Source organism: Nerophis lumbriciformis, linkage group LG12 (genome assembly GCF_033978685.3).
Source record: "Nerophis lumbriciformis linkage group LG12, RoL_Nlum_v2.1, whole genome shotgun sequence".
Classification (NCBI taxonomy): Eukaryota; Metazoa; Chordata; class Actinopteri; order Syngnathiformes; family Syngnathidae; genus Nerophis; species Nerophis lumbriciformis.
Genome location: NC_084559.2, coordinates 30,463,007 through 30,485,645, shown reverse-complemented (window position 1 = coordinate 30,485,645; position 22,639 = coordinate 30,463,007). Strand labels below are relative to the sequence as shown.

Genomic DNA, 22,639 nt, shown 5'->3' with positions numbered 1-22,639 from the left:
GAATATTAGTTACAGAATAAAAATCTGTTTACAACCATATAAATAATATACAATTAATAATTATAAGAGCTTTCTTTTCATGAAATAACACCCTTTCGTCATCTTCAATTCAATATTAATGCTGAGCCAATCATTAGCCACGATACTGAACAGTGCATTCTGATTGGTTTGGTTTCATTTGATGGCCAATCTACCATAGTATTGATATTTTAATGAATTTAGTCATTATACTTGAAAATGCTTAATTTGGGCCAAAAATACATAGTATATACTTAAAAAAAATGTTTAAAGTCCGCAATGAAAGACTATTTTATTACCATTTTTCAAGAGACCAAAGGATATTTGATAATAAATAATACAAATAACAAAATTACCAAGAAAAGTTTAACTGATGGTGAAACTTTTTTTTTCTTTCTAACAATGCACTTTAATGACCATAAACATGTAAATGTGCCAGAGTGTTTTGGCCAGAGGCTAATGTACATCTGTAGTCCCCGCAAGGTTGATGGTTGGTACAATAAAGTCCATTAAAAACTAAACAACAATGAATAAGCTATTGTAACTGTTGTGTATATATATATATATATATATATATATATATATATATATATATATTATACAATGCTAATATGTTGTGTATTTGACACAACACAATACACACTCCACATGTCATGCAGCCGACTCTTCCAAAGCAGTTCAACCTGCTCCAGTGAGATACTGGTGCTGCACATCATCATCCTGCATGACCTGCATGCTGGGGTCACATCATCATCATCAGTCACGAAGGAGCCTCCCTGCTCTCTTTTGTTGATTGTGATCAAACACGGAGGCTGCCGTGGATCAATGAGGGGAGGAGAAAGAAAAGCAGTAGCACTTGTTTGTTTTGAGGAGGGGGTGTCAGGAAGCTGAGGTGACAAGGAGAGTGCAGGCCAAAACAATTAGGGCGGGTAGGGGAGGGGCCGTCTGGATGAGGAGGAAGGACAGGGTGGACTGGAAGTGATCACATGATCTAACTACTGTCCAATCCACACCTCACGTCCACAAACACAACCAAGTCCCATCATTCCAACTGGTCCGATTTTTTTAATTTAGGGCTGATATGACGATGATATCCCAATAAAAAAGAATGATTAGTGATAATTTCTTGACGCGTGTAGTCAACCATGTTGCAAGTTTGAGGTTTTTGAAAGAAAATAATGGCTGCTAGCATGAAAGTAGTAGTTTGTATATTGACCTTCTTGTCCATGCAGGCTGCTGACTCAGCTTATCAGCTCATTGAGGAATTCCACTGATATGACTTTCCACTCTTTGACAGAACACAATTTACTTTAAGCAGTAGCACATTTTGGGACTTCTCTAAGGCTCTATCTAGTATTACGCCAAAGAAATATTGTAATTTAAGTTTTATTTTCCTGTATTCAAACAGTATTACTGTTTAAACTGCATGCAATGTTACAGTATACTTATGAAATAAAACCCTCTGCCTTGTTTTTTATGACTACTTTGGCCTACTGCGCTACTGTACTTTAATGTTGGTCATTATGGTGGCGCTAGAGAGCCGAGTGTTGTCTGAGGTGGTACTTGGAGGGAAAAAAGTTTGACAACCACTGTTCTAAATAATTCATGTAATAAAAGATAGATTTTTTTTTGATTATAATTTTTTTAATCTGTCCTTTCTAGCCCATCCATCAATCCATTTCCTAACACTTGTTACTCTCAGGGTCTCCTAGCCGCTCAGGCAAATCATATAGTCTAAAAATGCATTTTCCCATCGATAACGTGACGTCATCGATGGTGTCGGGCGAGCGCGTGGCAAGTGCGCGCTCTTTCAGTCAATTAGTGCACGAGGGAAAAAAGGGCGACCCGTCTTTGATTTCATTGCATTTTCTTTAATTGTGTCACACTGCAAACTGTGACTCAAAGCACACAAGTCACAACGATTACAGTATCTTGGACTTTTTCAAGGCAGCGTCTGAAAATGCACATGGTGGGAATAATTCTTCTGGAATGCTGGCTAGAATTCAGATCTCAGAATAGGTCATAATTATTAATAATGATCATAAAAAGTATCCGTTTTCAACTTGACGCCATCGTATAAAGGCACACTTATCACACAAGATGTTTTTTTATGGGCCAAAAAAACAAGGCAGGGGCCTAAATAGATTGTAAAGTGCCTTGATGTAACCGCTGACTGGACAAGATGGCGCCCCTGAGCCTTTCTTCACAGCATCGTGTTGGCAAGTTGGCTCTGCTTCAGCAGCGCTCAGATGTCCATTTCAAACTGTGCATCATCACCTTCAAAACACACAACACACGCCTCACAATACTGCAGCGTACGTTCATCATTATTATAGTGATGTATCACACTTTAGCTTTCAAAACAGGAGATCATGTCACACACATTTCTTCTAATGACTCTTATCTCACACACTATATTACTTGTCTCATATTATTGCTTTTTCACCATTAACGGGGGAGTCCAACTGCCCCCAGCTTGAAACTGTGAATAATATAAGAATAGAAATGTGTAAGGATTTGCCTTATCATTTTATAACAATTGCCTATGTATTGGATTAGTAGAAATACTTTTATGTACACTGCAAAAAAAAAAAAAAAGTCTGCAAATTTGACGTGAAAAAAACTCAGCATTTTACTGTAATTGTTTTTAACAACATATTACTGTAAATGGAAAAACGATAAAACTGTTTTTGTTACAGTAAAATCTATTTTAATTTTTACACTGTACAATTTAGTGTGTCATTTGCTTTTAAAAAACACAAGTCAAGCACATATTTGTGTTTTTTTTACTTTAATAAACATTTTTTTGGAATGTATAACATTTGTTGCATTATTAGATCAACATCAAAGTATAAAAGATATGCAATTGCATGCATGTAATTTTGTCTGTCGAATTGGAAAGAACAAATATGTTTAGTAGTAAACCTAAGTGTTTTTTTTTTTTTAATTACTTAATTTATTGACACATTATTTCCAGCCTTTCCCAGGCCAAATATGTATAAAATGATGTGGTGGGCCTGTGGCTTGAATTTTGCCAATCATTCACAATTGTTATGTAGGACAAGAACACGTTTTTCTCTTTTGTAAGCATTCTAAATTGTAAATACACACTAGCAAGAGTCGGCTAACAATGGAGGTAATGGGATTTGCTTTATTTTGCCTATTATGTGCTCTAAAAACATCCGACAACCTCCATCAATGTTTTGTATACACGCTGTAAGTATATACTGTATGTAATGTAGTAACAGACACATTCATAATAACATGTATTATTTACGTATTTTTTATACATTTCACAAATGTATGACAATGGTCACTATTTCCTTCAACAACAGCCGCTACTACTCTGGACAGACTTTGTGAGGGACAAAGACTACTTTGGCATAGGGCTGGGCAATATGGACAAAAAAGTATATCTCGATATATTTTTACCTAAACTCGATATTAGATACATATCTTGATATATTTTCCGGTGAAAGTATACATTTTTCATTCATTTTTGAGCGATATTCACTGAAATTGAAGTGAATGACAACTGTAGTGTAAACAGTCAGTGGCACTTTTATTAACCCAGTTAGTCAAGATGGGAATTAACAGCACAGAAAAGAAACTGTTTAAGTAGCACAGAATTACATAACATAAATAAAATAGAAACATTTTTTTTTTCGCTAAATAAATAACATAACTGTGCAAATAATACAAAATGTGTCAAACTCAGAAAAAAAAAAAAATGCAGGCAGGCACTTTTTAATTCCCAGTCGACAATGTAATGGACTGTCACACACGTACGGTTCTGGTCAGCCCCAAGTAAGTGACTTGACTTAATTGTGCGACTATGATCTTCCTCACTTTGGCGTACATTTTTGGCAGCATTTCTCGTGCAAAATATGCCCAACTCAGGAACAGTTTTGATTTGGGCTTACATGGTTAACAACTCAAATGAATGTTTTATCCAGACGCATAAATTGGCCAAGTAGACACATTGTGGGTTTCCTGGACGTGGTCTACATCGCTAAAAGAAAAACCTAAAGAAGAGAATCCCTCTGCCATCTTCCACTAGTTTTTTTAATATAGAAATCGCCCGCTTGAATATTCCCTCTTTTCTTCTACGACGCTCGTCGTCATTTGGGAAGTCTGTTGTGATTCCCCTTCCTGGTTCCATGACCCGCCCCATCTTGCCTCTGATTGGCCTGTCCCTAATGTTTTGCCCTAATCTCAACCAATCGTGACTCATCATAGTAAACAACCAACCAATCATGGATGTTCTTATACGTGCAAGTACGTCTTGGAAGGAAGGAAGGGGCGGGGTTTAGTAGAGAGGGATTGGGAAGTGGGGGAGAATCAAGGAACACAACAAATAAGCAGTGTTTGGTCATTTTAACGTGAAATAAATTATATCGATATTACGCTATTTTCTTAATTCATATCGTATTTAAAAATATATCAATATATCTTACAAACTCGATATATCGCCCAGCCCTACTTTGGCACAAATGATGATCCAGACCTAGAGGTGGGGAAATAATACATTTTTAGATGCATCGGATATGGACGATTATAAAATCGATTAGTAAACGTCAATAATCTATTTATTTATTGTGAAAAAAGTAATGCAGACAGTTCTAAAATTTGTCTCGACTGCAGCGAGCCACCTCACCGACCAGCTCTTTTTAATATAGGGCACTTATGTTCCAGTTTTGCACACATTTCTATTAATTTAATAAATGTGATGAGAATTTCTTATTACAAATGCATTGTTTCTAAAAGTTGCAAGTGGTAAACACTTATTTCATGAAACTAAAAAAATGTACATCTGCATCAATATACATAAATTAAAGATGCACCAATAATCGTGAGGTGTCCAAAGATTCCCACCTCTATCCAGAACCTCGTATTTTTGAGCTCGAATATACTGAAGATGAGCTACAAGTTTCAGACAGAGTGCTAAATTAATCCAGCTTTAGCGAAACACTAAGCGTCATGTAGCAGTATTGCTAAGTGTGAAACAAGAACTACAAACATAATAAAACAATCACTTACTGTACAATGTCTGCTCTCACTGGGATGCTGACTGATGTGGTGTTCATAATCTTCCCATTTAGATAAATAATTATTCTCCCGTAAGTAAAAAAAAAAAAAAAAAACACGAAAAAGAAGAAACCCCCCGGAAAATAATGTATTTTCGTATTTGTCTTGCCATCTGTGTGTTTAAGTCGAATGGCAAAGTTGACCAACTTCTTGGTTTATGGCCACAACCATCTACTATCCAGGTAAAAGGCATGATTTATAATCTAGAATTAACTTTCACCAACTCAGAGGCGATGCAGCAGCTCACTGGCTCACTACGTCAATATAGCAGCACAAGCCAGTTAGCTCTTTGTGATCATGGCACTGCTAAAAGTAGTTCACCTGCATTAGCGCTTATAATAATATTGATAATACTCACGACATGTAAACAGAGAATTGTTGGCAGTTTTTAGATTCTTTATGGGTGCAATAGAGTACATTAGCGTCATTGATAGCCACCTCGTACTTGCCATACTTTACAAATTAGAATGCATAAAAAAAGAAAAACATGTTCTTTTCTTACACAGGGATTGTGAATAATACAAAAAAATTAAAAAAGTGCACTTACCCTTTAAAGGCCTACTGAAACCCACTATTACCGACCACGCAGTCTGATAGTTTATATATCAATGATGAAATCTTAACATTGCATCACATGCCAATACTTAGCTTACTAAAGTGCAATTTTAAATTTCGCGCCAAAATATCCTGATGAAAACGTTTCGGTATGATGACGCCAGCGCGTGACGTCACGGATTGTAGAGGACATTTTGGGACAGCATGGTGGCCAGCTATTAAGTCGTCTGTTTTCATCGCAAAATTCCACAGTATTCTGGACATCTGTGTTGGTGAATCTTTTGCAATTTGTTCAATGAACAATGGAGACAGCAAAGAAGAAAACTGTAGGAGGGAAGCGGTGTATTGCGGCCGACTGCAGCAACAACACAAACACAGCCGGTGTTTCATTGTTTACATTCCCGAAAGATGACAGTCAAGCTTTACCATTGGCCTGTGGAGAACTGGGACAACAGAGACTCTTACTAGGAGGACTTTGAGTTGGATATGCAGACACGGTACCGTGAGTACGCTGCGGCTTCCAAACATTTGATCGCTTGCCCGTACGTGCGTGCCGCTATGTGCATGTCACCTACGTAACTTTGGGGACTTTGGGGAAATATATGTGCTGTATGAACTTTGGGGAGGTGAACGGTACTTTGGGCTGTGGGATTGAGTGTGTTGTGCAGGTGTTTGAGTTGTATTGGCGGGTTATATGGACGGGAGGGGGGAGGTGTTTGTTATGCGGGATTAATTTGTGGCATATTAAATATAAGCCTGGTTGTGTTGTGGCTAATAGAGTACATATATGTCTTGTGTTTATTTACTGTTTTAGTCATTCCTAGCTGAATGTCAGGTCCCACCCGCCTCTCACAGCATCAGAATCAGCTTTATTGTCATTACGCAGGGTAACGAGATTGAGCATCGTCCCTATCTGAATCGCTCACAGTGCCCTCTAGTCCTTCACTCTCACTTTCCTCATCCACAAATCTTTCATCCTCGCTCAAATTAATGGGGAAATCGTCGCTTTCTCGGTCCAAATCGCTCTCGCTGCTGGTGGCCATGATTGTAAACAATGTGCAAATGTGAGGAGCTCCACAACCGGTGACGTCACGCGCATGTCGTCTGCTACTTCCGGTACAGGCAAGGCTTTTTTATCAGCGACCAAAAGTTGCGAACTTTATCGTCGATGTTCTCTACTAAATCCTTTCAGCAAAAATATGGCAATATCGCGAAATGCTCAAGTATGACACATAGAATGGACCTGCTATCCCCGTTTAAATAAGAAAATCGCATTTCAATAGGCCTTTAAATTGAATAAGTGTTATCTTTAGATGGTTAAAGTTTCTGTCCAACTGAATATAAAGACAGTATAAATAATAATAAATTATAAGCGGTAGAAAATGGATGAATAACAAAACTGCAAACAAACAAGGCACTCTCTAATCCAGTTAAAATGTTTTGAATAATAACAGCACGTAAATAATACATTGCTTTTAATCAGCAAGGTCCATTAAGACATGACATAAATATTAAAGACATTTAACTGAATTAAAGAGTGCCTTGTGTTTTTTTTTGTTTTTTTTATGTTTTGTTGAATTTGCGTCCCTATTCCAAAGAGCACCTCTCGTTTCACAACCTTCTCTTTTTTGAGCCCCTAGAAGCATTCCTTCTTGAACCTATTTCTTGGTAATGACAATAACAATACGGAAGTTATTTTTCAAAAGTGAACATACCAGTGATGTTGCTTGCAACTGCACCCGTATTGTTGTTCACTAGCTCTCCATCACTAGCCTTCTTGTCATTGGTTTCTGTGGAGGGAGGACTCGTCACACCAGGAATGTCTGGAAGGCCCCGTGGAGGAGTCTTGGCCGCTGGAGAGCTACGACAGCCCAGCAGGAATTTTCGGTCGTAGACAATCCTGGTACCTAAAGTGCAGACGCTCAACTTTGGTACACATTTAACCGAAAGGCAATGATAGTTCTGACCAACCTCCATTGCAACACTTCCTTTAGACACAAATACATGTTTCAAAACAATAGCTTTTTAAATCTGGCATATCAAAATATATCTATTCCTGTCCAATGTTGCTTCCAAACTGTGGAACCACTTCTTGTACACGTAACACAAGGCCCTTCATTGTCCACTTCTCTTAAAACACACTTACTATTTGGTTTTTAACCCACCTTGAGAGCTAGGGAACTAATTTTTTGTGGATTTATTGTTTTGGAACATTTATTGATGGATTAAAACAAGCGTCTTGTGTTTTGTAAGGTATATACACCTCATACACATATCTATATGTATGTATATATCTATATATATTTACATACAGATAAATACATTCATACATATATAGTTTTATATATATATATATATATATATATATATATATATATATATATTTCTAACACAGATAAGGACAGGTACTGAACTCAGTACTTATATTTGGTAACGGCTGAATCCCCTTGGTCCTACCGGGCACCGAATGACAAAAATCTAATGGTGCCATGCTTCCTGCGTTCGGCGTGACGTCAGACCCGTCTTCGCACTTCGGCATTTGGCGATCACTCCAGCAGCACTGAGAGCGGACTTAGCCAAACTACCTCGAGGTAATGTTTAAATTTTTAATGCCAACAAAGAAAGTGATTTAAAAAAAATAAAAAATAAAAAATAAACGCTCCACAGTAGTAAAAAAGTAGTTAACAACAGAAGGAGATAACGTCCGCAGGAACCTACCACATAGCAAAGGACATACACTATTTGATTTCCTATTATGCAGCTAATTTTTATTTGACAGTTATTGAAATATCTTGTGTGACATCATGCACAAAAGTGCACTTTAATTGTTTCAAACTATTGTAGTGGACAAAAAAGTGCACTTTATTTTATTGTTGTTTTGATATGTCATCTTAGTGACATCATGCACAAAAGTGCACTAATAGCTTGTTTTAAAATGTCTCTGACAATCTTGCACTTTCTGTTTTGAAATGACAGGAATGTTTGTGCCACTGTTTAATAACTGTTTAATAAATACAGTTTTGGTCAATTGACTTAGTTGTGATTGCTGCAACAACTAATCGATTATAAAAATAGTTGGCGATTAATTTAGTCATAGATTCGTTGGATCTATGCTATGCGCAGAGGCAACTTTTTTTTTTTTAATAAACCTTTATTTATAAACTGCAACATTTACAAACAGCTGAGAAACAATAATCAAAATAAGTAAGGTGCCAGTATGCTGATTTTTTCAATAAAATACTGGATAGAAATGTAGTTTGTCTCTTTTATCCGATTATTAATTGATTAATCGAAGTAATAATCGACAGATTAATCAATTATCAAATTAGTTGTTAGTTGCAGCCCTAAAATGAGCATATATTAACGCAGTATGAACAATAATGTTTTAATGTAGACACATAGAATCATCATACTGGTGTGATTATATGCATCAAGTGTTAATTCAAGGCTAAGGCAAAATATCGAGATATATATCGTGTATCGTGACATGGCCAAAAAATATCGAGATATTAAAAAAAGGCCATATCGCCCAGCCCTACATTAGATACTTCGGTATCCCATTGGGTTGAGTTTTTTCTTGCCCTGATTTGGGACATGAGCCGAGGATGTCGCTGTGGCTTGTGCAGCCCTTTGAGACACTCGTGATTTAGGGCTATATAAATAAACTTTGATTGATTGATTGATCAAAATGCCTTTAAAAGGGTAAAATCTATTATCTGCGTTCAAAGAACTCCGGATTATTAGTGATTCCCTGAGCCCAAAAAGATGTGGGGGGGGGGGTCACCCACATCTGCGGTCTTCTCCAAGGTTTCTCATAGTCATTCATATTGACATCCCACTGGGTTGTGAGTTTTTCCTTGCCCTTATGTGGGCTCTGAACCGAGGATGTCGTTGTGGCTTGTGCAGCCCTTTGAGACACTTGTGATTTAGGGCTATATAAATAAACATTGAATGATTGATTGATAAAACAAAACGTTACATCATGCTTGCCAACCCTCCCAATTTTTCGGGGAGACTCCCGAATTTCAGTGCCCCTCCCAAAAATCTCCCGGGGCAACCATTCTCCCGAATTTCTCCCGATTTTCACCCGGACAACAATATTGAGGGCGTGCTGTGATGGCACTGTCTTTAGCGTCCTCTACAACCTGTCTTACAACCTGTCATCGCGTCCGCTTTTTCTCCATACAAACAGCGTGCCGGCCCAGCCACATGTTGTAGGCAGCTTCTGCAGACACATGTAAGTGACTGCAAGACATACTTGATCAACAGCCATACAGGTCACACTGAGGGTGGCCGTAAAGACAACTTTAACACTGTTACAAATATGCGCCACACTGTGAACCCACACCAAACAAGAATGACAAACACATTCTGGGAGAACATCCGCACCGCAACACAACAAACACAACAGAACAAATACCCAGAATCCCTTGCAGCCCTCTCTTCCGGCTACAATATACACACCAAACCCCGCCCCCCCCCCACACCTCAATCCCCCACCCCCATCTCCCGAATTCGGAGGTCTCAAGGTTGGCAAGTATGCGTTACATTATTGATATTTTTGTTTAGGACTGTAATTTAGGACAAATAATTTAAAATGTTTTTAAGCCCATAATAAACGTTTATGTTCTGTTTGGACATAAAAATAGCTTGTTTGTAACTAAAGGTGAGCGGATGACGTCACAACCACAACCAATTTCCTATTAATTATATTTGATCGACCACCTTACTAACGAACTGAACGAAATACTGTTTTACCAATGGGTTTTTTATGGTTGAAATACAAATTTAGCGCAGGTTTTCCGTATAATTTCAGCCATAAGTCTGTTGCTGAAGTTTACCCACAAGTGTTAGCATTTAGCATTAGCATACTAGCTACTGACAGCAGAGGACCAGGCGAAGTATAACTAAACGTTACAAGACACTTGTCAAAACCAAGAAAAATGGCACGTTGGTTAAATAAGCAACGTTAAAAAAGTACTAACCACCGGGGGTGGTGCTGAAGAGGGTCCCTCCGGGAGTCGTGGAGTAGTCGAGGGGCATGTGCTCGGCATCGTGGATGGTCACCCTCCTCGTCGAAGGAATGGCGGTAGCCCCGCTAGCCTGGCAGCCAGTAGACATTTTCTCCAAATAGCAGCTTTTAACTAACTGTAGTTAACTAAACAAACAGGTTATTGCTCAAGAACAAAGCTTACGCCACCACACCTGGTCGCGATGCTGCAAATATAACTATTTCTGCATAAATACAAACAAATTCCTTAAGTGCAAATAGTTGGAATAAGTATGTAAAAAGATGACATTACAACAGATCCACTCACAGGTGTTCAGGTTCTTTCTTCCAAGGACCTGAACACACGTCCCTCCACTTCCACGCACACAAACAAGCCACAAGCAGACAGGGTGCAGAGAACACTCAAGTGGGCAGTGAGCTTACATCACCAGTGCACTCTAGTGGCAGACAGCGATTACTACACTATTCTGTGGACAAAAACAAACACGCAGCTTCTGCTTTCAAACTTCCTTCCATGCATCCATTTTTTTTTTACCGCTTGTCCCTCTCGGAGTGGCGGGGGCTGCTGGAGCTTATCCCTGCTGCACTCGTTCGGAAAATCTTATGTGGGGAATTCAAATAATAATTAAAGCTGCAAGCAGCGATGGACGGGACCGACTTTGAGGGCTCATAAAATCCAAACCGGAGTAGTAATTAAAACTCTTTCATCAACTTTTAATCAGAAGGGTTCAATCTCTTTCCTGTGCTAATTTGAAGCCGACACGACAAACGCGCTCAGAGGAGATAATGTTTGAAAAAAGGTGACTGTTTTTACTCAACTTTTGTTTTGAAGGGGGAATTGCAAACTTCCTGTTGATTTTTGCTGGGGGTTGTCAGTGTCTGAAATCTAGGTCTAAGTGAGACCTGCATAGAGGTTTGTGTTTCATGTCTCTACGACATTCCTACTGAGAGTTAGAGGCAGTTTTGTCTGTGTTTTCTTCCTAGGGGGCGCTAGAGCGCAAATTTGAGTTTTGGGGTTTGGTTTTTTGATTAGATCGCAATTTTTGCCAGTCCTGATGTGTGTGTCCAATTTGGTGAGTTTTGAAGCATGTTAAGGGGGTCAAATTACAGCTCAAAGAGGTGGCGGTATAATAATAAAACGCTAGAAATTCAATAGGATCCTCTGTCCCAAAGGGACTCGGTCCCTAATAATTAAAAAAAGCCGAGCTATTCCACTTAAATAGACCAGATTGCTCAAATACATTAAATTAATGAGTAAAAATAAATGTGTAATTTATTTATTTAGTTTTTCATTACGTTTGACATTTGTTACTGCGTGTAAAAATCTGAACTGCAATCACACCAGTGACGTGCGGTGAACTAAACACCAGGTCATACTTTTGGAGTTGTTTTTCTTCTTCTTTTTGTTTTTGTTTTACTTAAATGTATATGTTGCACATTAGAATAACAGGAAAAAGAAGGGAGTTATTCGCTTTCATAAAAATATTATTATAATGATATTATGATATGATAAATGGGTCCAAAAAGTATTTGATAAAGTTGTTATTAAATACTTTTTGGTACCATTTGCTTTTTACAAAATAAATCAAGTATTGTGAGTGTATCTTACCTTTCTGTATTTGTATCTGAAGCAGCTATAGCTATCCTCCATGAAAACATACTTTGTATGATCACATTCATTTTGACTTAAAATCCAGTTTAGAGAAGTATTTCATCTTGGATACAGTATATAATCCTCCATATTGGCAGACACATTCATTTAATTCAATTTCATCCCAACCAATAAAACAATATTTTTGCATCTGACAAAAAACACCCACAAACACTGGCTTAATATAATAAAAATGCCATGTTTGTTTTAAATCCAGTTTTAAAAAAAGAAAAAGAAAAAGAAAAGTCTGGCTTCCGCTGGAGAGACATATGTCTGCTAGCTTGAGCGCCCCCACTTCTCCCAGTGTGGCGAGTCTATCCATCCATCTATTTTCTACCGCTTGTCCCCTTTGGGGTTGCGGGGGGTGCTGGAGCCTATCTCAGCTGCATTCGGGTCTATGGAAGTAGAATTGTCTCACATCAACTTATACATATCAATATGATATTAATACATACGCATGTATTAATAAATATACAAATACAAATACAAATGTGATATCCAAATAAATAAATCATTTATATAAATAAACACGTATTTGTATACGTTTGCAAAAAAAGCATGTCAGAGATCATCTCCATGCCATCCCTCCAGTGTTTTTAAGAATCTGCTGCAAAAATGTGAGTCTCTCAAGTTTTTTGAACGAAACTCGCTAGTTGAATAGCCCAAATAATGAAAAAGAGAGGACCTAAAAAGGAGCCTTGAGGAACACCACTAGTATAACTAAAGACGTTGAACAAATGATTACTGACTCATCTGACGTAAACAAGCTACAGCAACACCTTACTTACATAAATCACATTACAAAAAAACAATTGTAACTGCCAAAAAAGGGAGGACCTAAATGGGTGCTGTGGAGAATGCGTATATTTTTAAGTGTTCTTTCTTAATCCATAGTCCACAGTACTGGACATTCAATCATTTGCACGCGTCACACTGGTCAACACTGTCGCCCTCTGTATCGACCCACAGGTAAGGGCTGTACAGTCATGTTTAAAGCAGCTAAAATTTTCCCATGTGAACACTTTGATTTTTTTTATCTTATGTCCGCTAGTAAACTCTTTGTTTCACCTTGAAGGCACCATACTGTTCACGTTGGGGTATAACATACTACCTTTCTATGGAGAAGGCCTTATCGGTTTGGAACAACAGCTGTATTTCTTTCTGGGCGGAAGGGGCTGTTTTCGCTCTACATAAGGTGACTCTTTTTGTTTGAATTTAGACCTCTTCTTGCTGATGCTATTGTCGCGTTGTAAGGGCTGGTCTCCTAAAGCTTTAGTAAAACTTGGCTAAGTACTATTCTGTCTTGGTGTTCCTTCTTACTCAACATATATGTCATCCAAAAGAATTTGGGATTGACCATTGTGTTTTATTCCCTGAGAGGAAGACGGGTCACACGCAACAGCGCCTTGTAGATTAATTCTTATTATCAGTTAATCAACAGATTAATTCATACCAACTATATCACAATACAGTTTTTTTTATTTGCATTTCTCCCCATCATCTAGTGTAAAAGCTTTAATTATTAATATCTATGAATGAAAAGTCATTTTTTTCCATGTCTGTCCTTTTCATTTTTCCAGCAATAGACTGTCAAGGTTGATGACGTTGTCTGCTTTTTGTTTGCATTTATGCACATCAGCCGGTCCAAATGTGTCACTTTTAGATGGTTTCTGGATGTAGTTTTGATATGATTCATTAAACTGAAGCCTCTTTCACACTTGATGCTTGAAATGTAGCACAAATAAAGTTAAAGTACCACTGATAGTCACACACACACTAGGTGTGGTGAAATTACCCTCTGCATTTGACCCATCCCCTTGTTCCACCCCCTGGGAGGGGAGGGGAGCAGGGAGCAGCAGCGGTGGCCGCGCTCGGGAATCATTTTGGTGATTTAAACCCCAATTCCAACCCTTGATGCTGAGTGCTGACCAGGGAGGAAATGGTTCCCATTTATAAGTCCCATTTTTATAGTCTTTGGTATGACTCGGCCGGGGTTTGAACTCACGACCTACCGATCTCAGTGCGGACACTCTAACCACAATACCACTGATCCGCAAGCTGTGAGATCTCCTTTATAGCTCCTGCAGCCACCATATCTGAAAATGTGCTGATTGGTCCTTGTTTGAGTTTTTGTTTCATGATGTACTTGAATCATACTTGCTAACCCTCCCGGATTTTCCGGGAGTCTCCCGAAATTCAGCGCCTCTCCCGAAAACCTCCCGGGACAAATTTTCTCCCGAAAATCTCCCGAAATTCAGGCGGAGCTGGAGGCCACGCCCTCTCCAGCTCCATGCGGACCTGAGTCCGCTTTCCCACGATAAAAACAGTGTCCCTGCCCAATCACATTATAACTGTATAATGATCGAGGACGAGTTCTTGGTTTCTTATGTGGGTTTATTGTTAGGCAGTTTCATTAACGTCCTCCCAGCGCAGTAACAACACACAACAGCAGCAGTCACGTTTTTTGTCTACCATAAAGCAGTTCGTCTGCCGTAAACAGCAATGTTGTGACACTCTTAAACAGGACAATACTGCCATCTATAACATCAATAACATATACGGCTTTTAGAGAGTGCACAACTGCGCACACAACAAGGAGACGAAGCAGAAGAACGAGGAAGATACAGCCATGGCGACGCCAACGACGAGTAAGATGAAGAAATACGCTTTGTTGCACCTTTCCTGCCTGAGTCCGGCAATTTGTTGCAAATCTTGCTTTATTGATTGTTTGCACACAGCCAATCCAACACAAAACAAACTAGTCCCGCCGGCACTGACGCTACCGCTCCCTCTCTTCTCTCGCCCACACACTCACTAACGTCACTCACCTCACATGCTCACCTATTAAAGGGCCACACACACACATACGCTACTCTCATAACAGCTTGTAAGTTCCAAGCCGCAGCTGCGATTGGACCTGGATAGCCTCCGGGAAGAAGTAGTGGACTACCAAGTGCTTGGCACTGAAGATCTTCCTCAGGAAGCAAAGATTGACCGATTTTGGGCCATGCTAGGGAGAGATGGAAGATTCCAGTCTCTAATGCATTTGATGAAAGCACTTTTGTGCGTGCCACACATCAATGCATCATCAGAGAGGGTGTTCAGCATGGTTAGAAAAATAGTGACAGAGAATAGAAGAAGGATGGACAATTCAACCCTTAACTCAACAATGAGTAGATGAGTGTTATGTGCGTGTATATGTGTAAATAAATGAACACTGAAATTCAAGTATTTCTTTTATTTATACATACACATATATATATATATATATATATATATATATATATATATATATATATATATGTATATATATATATATATATATATAATAAAATAAATATATATATATATACAGCTAGAATTCACTGAAAGTCAAGTATTTCATATATATATATATATATATATATATATACATATACATCTTATATATATATATATATATATATATATATATATATATATATATATATATATATATATATATATATATATGAAATACTTGACTTTGTGAATTCTCGCTGTAAATATACTCCTCCCCTCTTAACCCCCCCCCCCCCCCCCCCCGAAATCGGAGGTCTCAAGGTTGGCAAGTATGACTTGAATTCAGCATTTTGTTAATGGATTCTATATGTAAGTGGTGGAAAACGGCCTCATATTTCTTTGCCAAAATGTGGATCCATACTCAAAATTAATGTCAGCTCAGTGCTTTAAAGTCAATTGCAGACCTTTCTTCTAATTCATAGATCCTCTGGAAATCAAACATGCAAGTGATCACAGAACTCGCCAAAGAGTCACCTGATCTCCCTGCTATTTCTGCAATCAGCTGATGAAAAAGTTGGCACCGCTGCAATGGCCATATAAGTCCGACACAACATACAAACCATACTTGCCAACCCTTCCGAATTTTCCGGGAGACTCTCGAATTTCAGTGCCTCTCCCGAAAATCTCCCGGGACAACCATTCTCCCGAATTTCTCCCGATTTCCAGCCGGACAACAAGGCACGCCCCCTCCAGGTCTATGCGGACCCGAGTGAGGTTGGCCTTTTGCCACGTCCGCTTTTTCTCCATATAAAAACAGCGTGCCGCCCAGTCACGTTATAACATCTACGGCTTATGGAGAGTGCACAACTGCACACACAAGGAGACGAAGCAGAAGAACGAAGAAGAGACAGTCATGGCGACGACGAGTAAGAAGAAGAAGTACGCTTGCAAGTCATCAGAGGGGGTGTTGAGCATGGTTAGAAAGATAGTGACAGAGAATAGAAAGAGGATGGACAATTCAACCCTAAACTCACTCCTTTCCTGCAAATTAAATTTCACAGATGCTGCCCATACCTATGCTCCTTGAAAGGCTGTGCTACTGGCTGCAAAGCATTGCACTTTCAAATATATTTCTTTTATTTATATATATATATATATATATATGTACACAGTATATGAAATACTTGAATTTCAGTGAATTCTAGCTATAAATATACTCCCCCCCTTAACCTGCTATATTTATCTGCCACACATGGAAGGCCGGTCCGTGAAAATAATGCCTACATTAAACCGGTCCCTGGGGCAAAAAAGGTTGGGGAACCCTGTTCTAACAGACATTTTCGCCATGTTTGATCGAGTTAATATATGCTATCTGCTGATCATCGGGATCAACCTGAAATGAATCACAATCCTTTTATTTCTGCACATACTTTGCTAATATTAGCATGCTAACTTTTTTGCAAAAGTTACAGGTGTACACCTTAGAGTCAAATTATATAACTTGGTACTTGACACATGCTAACTGTTGCCATGCTAACATTAATGTGCTAAAATGTTCAGCTAATTTTAGAGGCATACATTTTAGACTCATTTAACTTAGTGCATGACAATCTAATCTAATCTCATTTTAAAGTTAAAGTTAAAGTACCAATTTTGCAGGCGTACGTCACATACTTTTCACATGTTCACATTAGCATGTTAGCTATTTAGCTAATTTTATCAGAGTCATATACCGTGGTACTTAACACATGCTAACTGTTGGCATGCTGATTTTTTGCTGATTTCACAGGTATGTATATGCACCTGGAGTCATTTAATTCGCTAATAAACTTATCAAGGAGCTTTTTGTATTATTAGGTCCATCAGTGCTAAATATTATAAACTTATCACTTTCCTCTGGCACTGTTCCCCTAGCATTCAAGAAAGCGGTTATTCATCCTCTGCTCAAAAGACCTAACCTTGATCCTGACCTCATGGTAAACTACCGACCGGTGTCCCACCTTCCCTTTATTTCGAAAATCCTCAAAAATTTTTTCGCACAGCAGCTAAATGAACACTTAGTGTCTAACAATCTCTGTGAACCTTTTCAATCCGGTTTCAGGGCAAATCACTCTACGGAGACAGCCCTCGCAAAAATGACTAATGATCTACTGCTAACGATGGATTCTGATGCGTCATCTATGTTGCTGCTTCTTAGCGCTGCTTTCGATACCGTCGATCATAATATTTTATTAGAGCTTATCAAAACACGTATTGGTATGTCAGACTTAGCTTTGTCGTGGTTTAACTCTTATCTTACTGACAGGATGCAATGTGTCTCCCATAATAATGTGACCTCGGACTATGTTAAGGTAACGTGCGGAGTTCCTCAGGGTTCGGTTCTTGGCCCTGCACTCTTTAGTATTTACATGCTGCCGCTAGGCGACATCATACGCAAATACGGTGTTAGCTTTCATTGTTATGCTGATGACACCCAACTCTACATGCCCCTAAAGCTGACCAACACGCCGGATTGTAGTCAGCTGGAGGCGTGTCTTAATGAAATTAAACAATGGATGTCCGCTAACTTCTTGCAACTCAACGCCAAGAAAACGGAAATGCTGATTATCGGTCCTGCTAAACACTGACATTTATTTAATAATACCACCTTAACATTTGACAACCAAACAATTACACAAGGCGAATCAGTAAAGAATCTGGGTATTATCTTCGACCCAACTCTCTCCTTTGAGTCACAGATTAAGAGTGTTACTAAAACGGCCTTCTTTCATCTCCGTAATATCGCTAAAATTTGTTCTATTTTATCCACTAGCGACGCTGAGATCATTATTCATGCGTTCGTTACGTCTCGTCTCGACTACTGTAACGTATTATTTTCGGGTCTCCCTATGTCTAGCATTAAAAGATTACAATTGGTACAAAATGCGGCTGCTTTTTTTTGACAAGAACAAGAAAATTTGATCATATTACGCCTATAATGGCTCACCTGCACTGGCTTCCTGTGCAAGATGTGACTTTAAGGTTTTACTACTTACGTATAAAATACTACACGGTCTAGCTCCGTCCTATCTTGTCGATTGTATTGTACCATATGTCCCGGCAAGAAATCTGCGTTCAAAGAACTCCGACTTATTAGTGATTCCCAGAGCCCAAAAAAAGTCTGCGGGCTATAGAGCGTTTTCTATTCGGGCTCCAGTACTATGGAATGCCCTCCTGGTAACAGTTAGAGATGCTACCTCAGTAGAAGCATTTAAGTCCCATCTTAAAACTCATTTGTATACTCTAGCCTTTAAATAGACCCCCTGTTAGACCAGTTGATCTGCCGTTTCTTTTCTTTTCTCCTCTGCTCCCCTCTTCCTTGTGGAGGGGGGCGGGGGGGGCACAGGTTCGGTGGACATGGATGAAGTGCTGGCTGTCCAGAGTCGGGACCCGGGGTGGACCGCTCGCCTGCGCATCGGCTGGGAACATCTCTGCGCTGCTGACCCGTCTCCGCTCGGGATGGTGTCCTGCTGGCCCCACTATGGACTGGACTCTTACTATTATGTTGGATCCACTATGGACTGGACTCTCACAATATTATGTCAGACCCACTCGACATCCATTGCATTCGGTCTCCCCTAGAGAGGGGGGGTTACCCACATATGCGGTCCTCTCCAAGGTTTCTCATAGTCATTCACATCGACGTCCCACTAGGGTGAGTTTTTCCTTGCCCTTATGTGGGCTTTGTACCGAGGATGTCGTTGTGGCTTGTGCAGCCCTTTGAGACACTTGTGATTTAGGGCTATATAAATAAACATTGATTGATTGATTGATTGATTGATAATAGGCTAACGTTAGCACACTAAAACGCCAACGTTAGTGTGCTATCAGCTTTTTGTGCCTGTTTTGCCAACACACGCCCTACTCGTGTATGTTCCTAATCGACGCTATCTCTCTGGCGTGCTGCCTGTTAGCATTTCAGTTTGGCTTCAGCTTTTTAACATTAGCACGTTCGAGCTACAGAGTTGTTCAGCATCATACTGGTAGCTGCTTAATAAAGCATGCTTGTATATTCAGTCAATCAATCAATCATCCATCCATTTTCTACCGCTTGTCCAGTTCCGGGTCACGGGGGTGCTGGAGCCTATCTCAGCTGCGTTCGGGCGGAAGGCGGGGTACACCCTGGACAAGTCGCCACCTCATCACAGGGCCAACACAGATAGACAGACAATATTCACACTCACATTCACACACTAGGGCCAATTTAGTGTTGATCAAAGTTTATTTATATCAGTGTTTTTCAACCTTTTCTGAGCCAAGGCACATTTTTTTCATTGAAAAAATCTGGAGGCACAGCACTAGCAGAAAACATTAAAAAATTAAACTCAGCAGCCGATATTGACAGTAAAAAGTCGTTCTCGCAATTGTTGGATATGAATTCCAACCATAACCAACCATGCATCACTATAGCTCTTGTCTCAAAGTAGGTGTACTGTCATGACCTGTCACATCACACCCTGACTTATTTTGAGTTTTTTTGGTGTTTTCCTGTGTGTAGTGTTTTAGCTCTTGTCCTGCGCTCCTATTTTGGGGTTGATTGTCATGTCATGTACGGTTGTACTTTGTGGATGCCGTCTGCTCCATACGCTGTAAGTCTTTGCTGTCGTCCAGCATTCTGTTTTTGTTTACTTTGCAGCCAGTTCAGTTTTAGCTTCGTTTTGCATAGCCACCCCTAAGCGTCAATGCCTTTTCTTAGCGGCGCCCGCCTTCTGTTTATTTTTGGTTTAAGCGTTAGATACCTTTTTACCTGCAAACCATCGTCGTGGTTCCCGACATCTACAAGGCAATTAGCTACCTGCTGCCACCTACTGATATGGAAGAGTATTACACGGTTACTCTGCCGAGCTCCAGACAGCACAGACACTCAACAACGGCACATTTGCGGATTATAATTACTGGTTTGCAAAAAATATTTTTAACCCACTTAGGTGAAATGACATAATATCTCATGGTACACTAGTGTGCCGCGGTGCAGTGGCAGAAAAACACTGATTTATATAGCCCTTTATCACAAGTGTCTCAAAGGGCTGCACAAACCACAACGATGGAATTATTCAATGAATGACCGTACACAAAGACATTGCATTTCTTTATTAATTTTTGTAAATGTTGAGCTGGTGTACAGAGTAGGTTGTCAACAGATGTTCTTGGAGTTGATTAGACTTTTTTTTTTTTTTTTTTTTTGTACATGTCGACTTTAAATTGATGTTGGATTCCCCATAACAATAATAAAAAAAATGCAAACGAAACAAGTCCAAATACCCGCGAGACCCTTAATTCATCCTCAGGTGCAGGCATTACCCAGAAGTCAACAGTCTCTTTGTAGCTACATGGGTTCGATGCTAAAAGTACATCCATAACATAACTAAAATCCCAGTTGACAAGGAAGGGTGCATAGCATTCTAAGTAAATATATATTCTCATATATTTCATATATATATATATAGCCTTTTATGTTAAAAACATTTTCTGTGCATGTGTGCATTTGCATTCCTTAGTATTGAGTAATATACTATTGCGCTAATATTGTCTTCCATCCACTCTAAAAGGAATATACAGTACATGTCTTCCCTATTTTTTGCAATGGTAACATTTTGCATGAATGGGTGCATGGCATCTCCATTAGTAATTGACCATCCCTCCGCGTGCACGTAACACAAGACTCCTCCACAAAGTGTCGCCACGTGGGAGCGGCGTGGAAAAATGCTCGTCATCTGCTAACCATTGGAGCCGCCAAGCTTCATTGCTATTTGTTTTATTATAGACCCCCCTCCCAACCCAACCCTGACATCATCAGTGGCCCCTGCTTGAAAAAATAAGCCATAAGGAAGAGGACACCATTACACACTTTTTTTTTGGTGCATTAAAAAAAAGAACATACTAGAAAAAATATCCAATGAAAGGATTTTAAAAAATGCCATAGTCGAGTATGTTTGCAATGAAAACAGGGTGCTAACAGCAAATAGAGACAGTATATTTCATCTCATCTACTAAATATTATAGTCAACACATTATTAACACATAACAGTATTACCAAGACTTGACATTCATCATCTCTCAACATATAATATAGTGTTTATTGCAACTTCTTGTGAGAATAACATCTAGAAGAAACAAAAAGGCTTGCAGGTATTAAAGATGGGATGGCACAGACATTTCCCTTGATGAGTAACAAAAACTTGCAGATTTGGACGTCGTGTCAACCGTATAAGAGGGAAAAAGTGATCGAATGTGCAATTCTTAATGTACTGACATCATTTCCGAGTGGTGTAACGCTGCGAATGACAGACTGTGACACCCAAACTGTGTGTCGTTACACAATCGGTTTATTTGCGTAGCTACTTATTGCAACTTGCACAATGATTGAGCAAGGGTTGGGCTCACAGGCGTGGGTCCGTCTCTCTTCACAGTGATCGGTGGCTGACTCTGCTACATGTGCACGAATGGCCGAGGAGACGAAACATCGGGAACCCTCACAACCAACACGTGGTGGTCATGTGGTGCGTCATATATCGGGGCGGAGGACTGCTTCATGAGGGGTTAAAAGTAGGGCTGGCGGAAAATAACGAGTAAACTCATGTATCCATCCATCCATCCATTTTCTACCGCTTATTCCCTTTGGGGTCGCGGGGGGCGCTGGAGCCTATCCCAGCTACAATCGGGCGGAAGGCGGGGTACACCCTGGACAAGTCGCCATCTCATCGCAGGGCCAACACAGATAGACAGTTAATCACAAATAATTATCGCATTAATCGTGTATACACGCAGGTTAATTACGGAATTTATTATAAAACATTACCAAGTTTTCAGCGAGTAAATGTAGTGCATTTGTAGTGCATTCAAGTAACCCAAAACATTTTAAAAAAATGTTCCTGATTGACATTCTGACAAAATTGCATTTTTGTCCAAATATTGGGGTCTTTTTCAAGTTATCTAACTCAACACACAGTTATTAGATAACCTGTGATTACTGTATTTTCCGGACTATAAACCACAATTTTTTCCCACACTTTGAA

The 22,639-nt window shown here is 39.4% G+C and overlaps 2 protein-coding genes across 2 annotated transcripts in view; one reads left to right on the top strand and one right to left on the bottom strand.

Moving 5' to 3' along the window:
• dguok (deoxyguanosine kinase) overlaps positions 1-22,639 on the top strand; it is a 251,905-nt gene that overhangs the window by 23,130 nt on the left and 206,136 nt on the right. The gene's annotated exons all lie outside the window — the stretch shown is intronic.
• Positions 1,869-11,062, bottom strand: LOC133623214 (eukaryotic translation initiation factor 4E-binding protein 1-like). The gene is made up of 3 exons (XM_061986309.1): positions 10,647-11,062; positions 7,377-7,568; positions 1,869-2,295 (listed from the first exon to the last, which is right to left on the bottom strand). The coding sequence occupies exons 1-3, from the start codon at positions 10,780-10,782 to the stop codon at positions 2,264-2,266; spliced, it is 360 nt and encodes a 119-aa protein (XP_061842293.1). The 5' UTR covers positions 10,783-11,062; the 3' UTR covers positions 1,869-2,263.

Excerpts from the sequence above, each read along its gene's own strand:
- LOC133623214 (XM_061986309.1), bottom strand. The coding sequence starts at position 10,782 with ATGTCTACTGGCTGCCAGGCTAGCGGGGCTACCGCCATTCCTTCGACG. Across the intron at positions 7,569-10,646 it reads CTTCAGCACCACCCCCGGTG|GTACCAGGATTGTCTACGAC; the intron begins GTTAGTACTTTT and ends TCTGCACTTTAG. Across the intron at positions 2,296-7,376 it reads AGTTGCAAGCAACATCACTG|GTGATGATGCACAGTTTGAA; the intron begins GTATGTTCACTT and ends TGTGTTTTGAAG.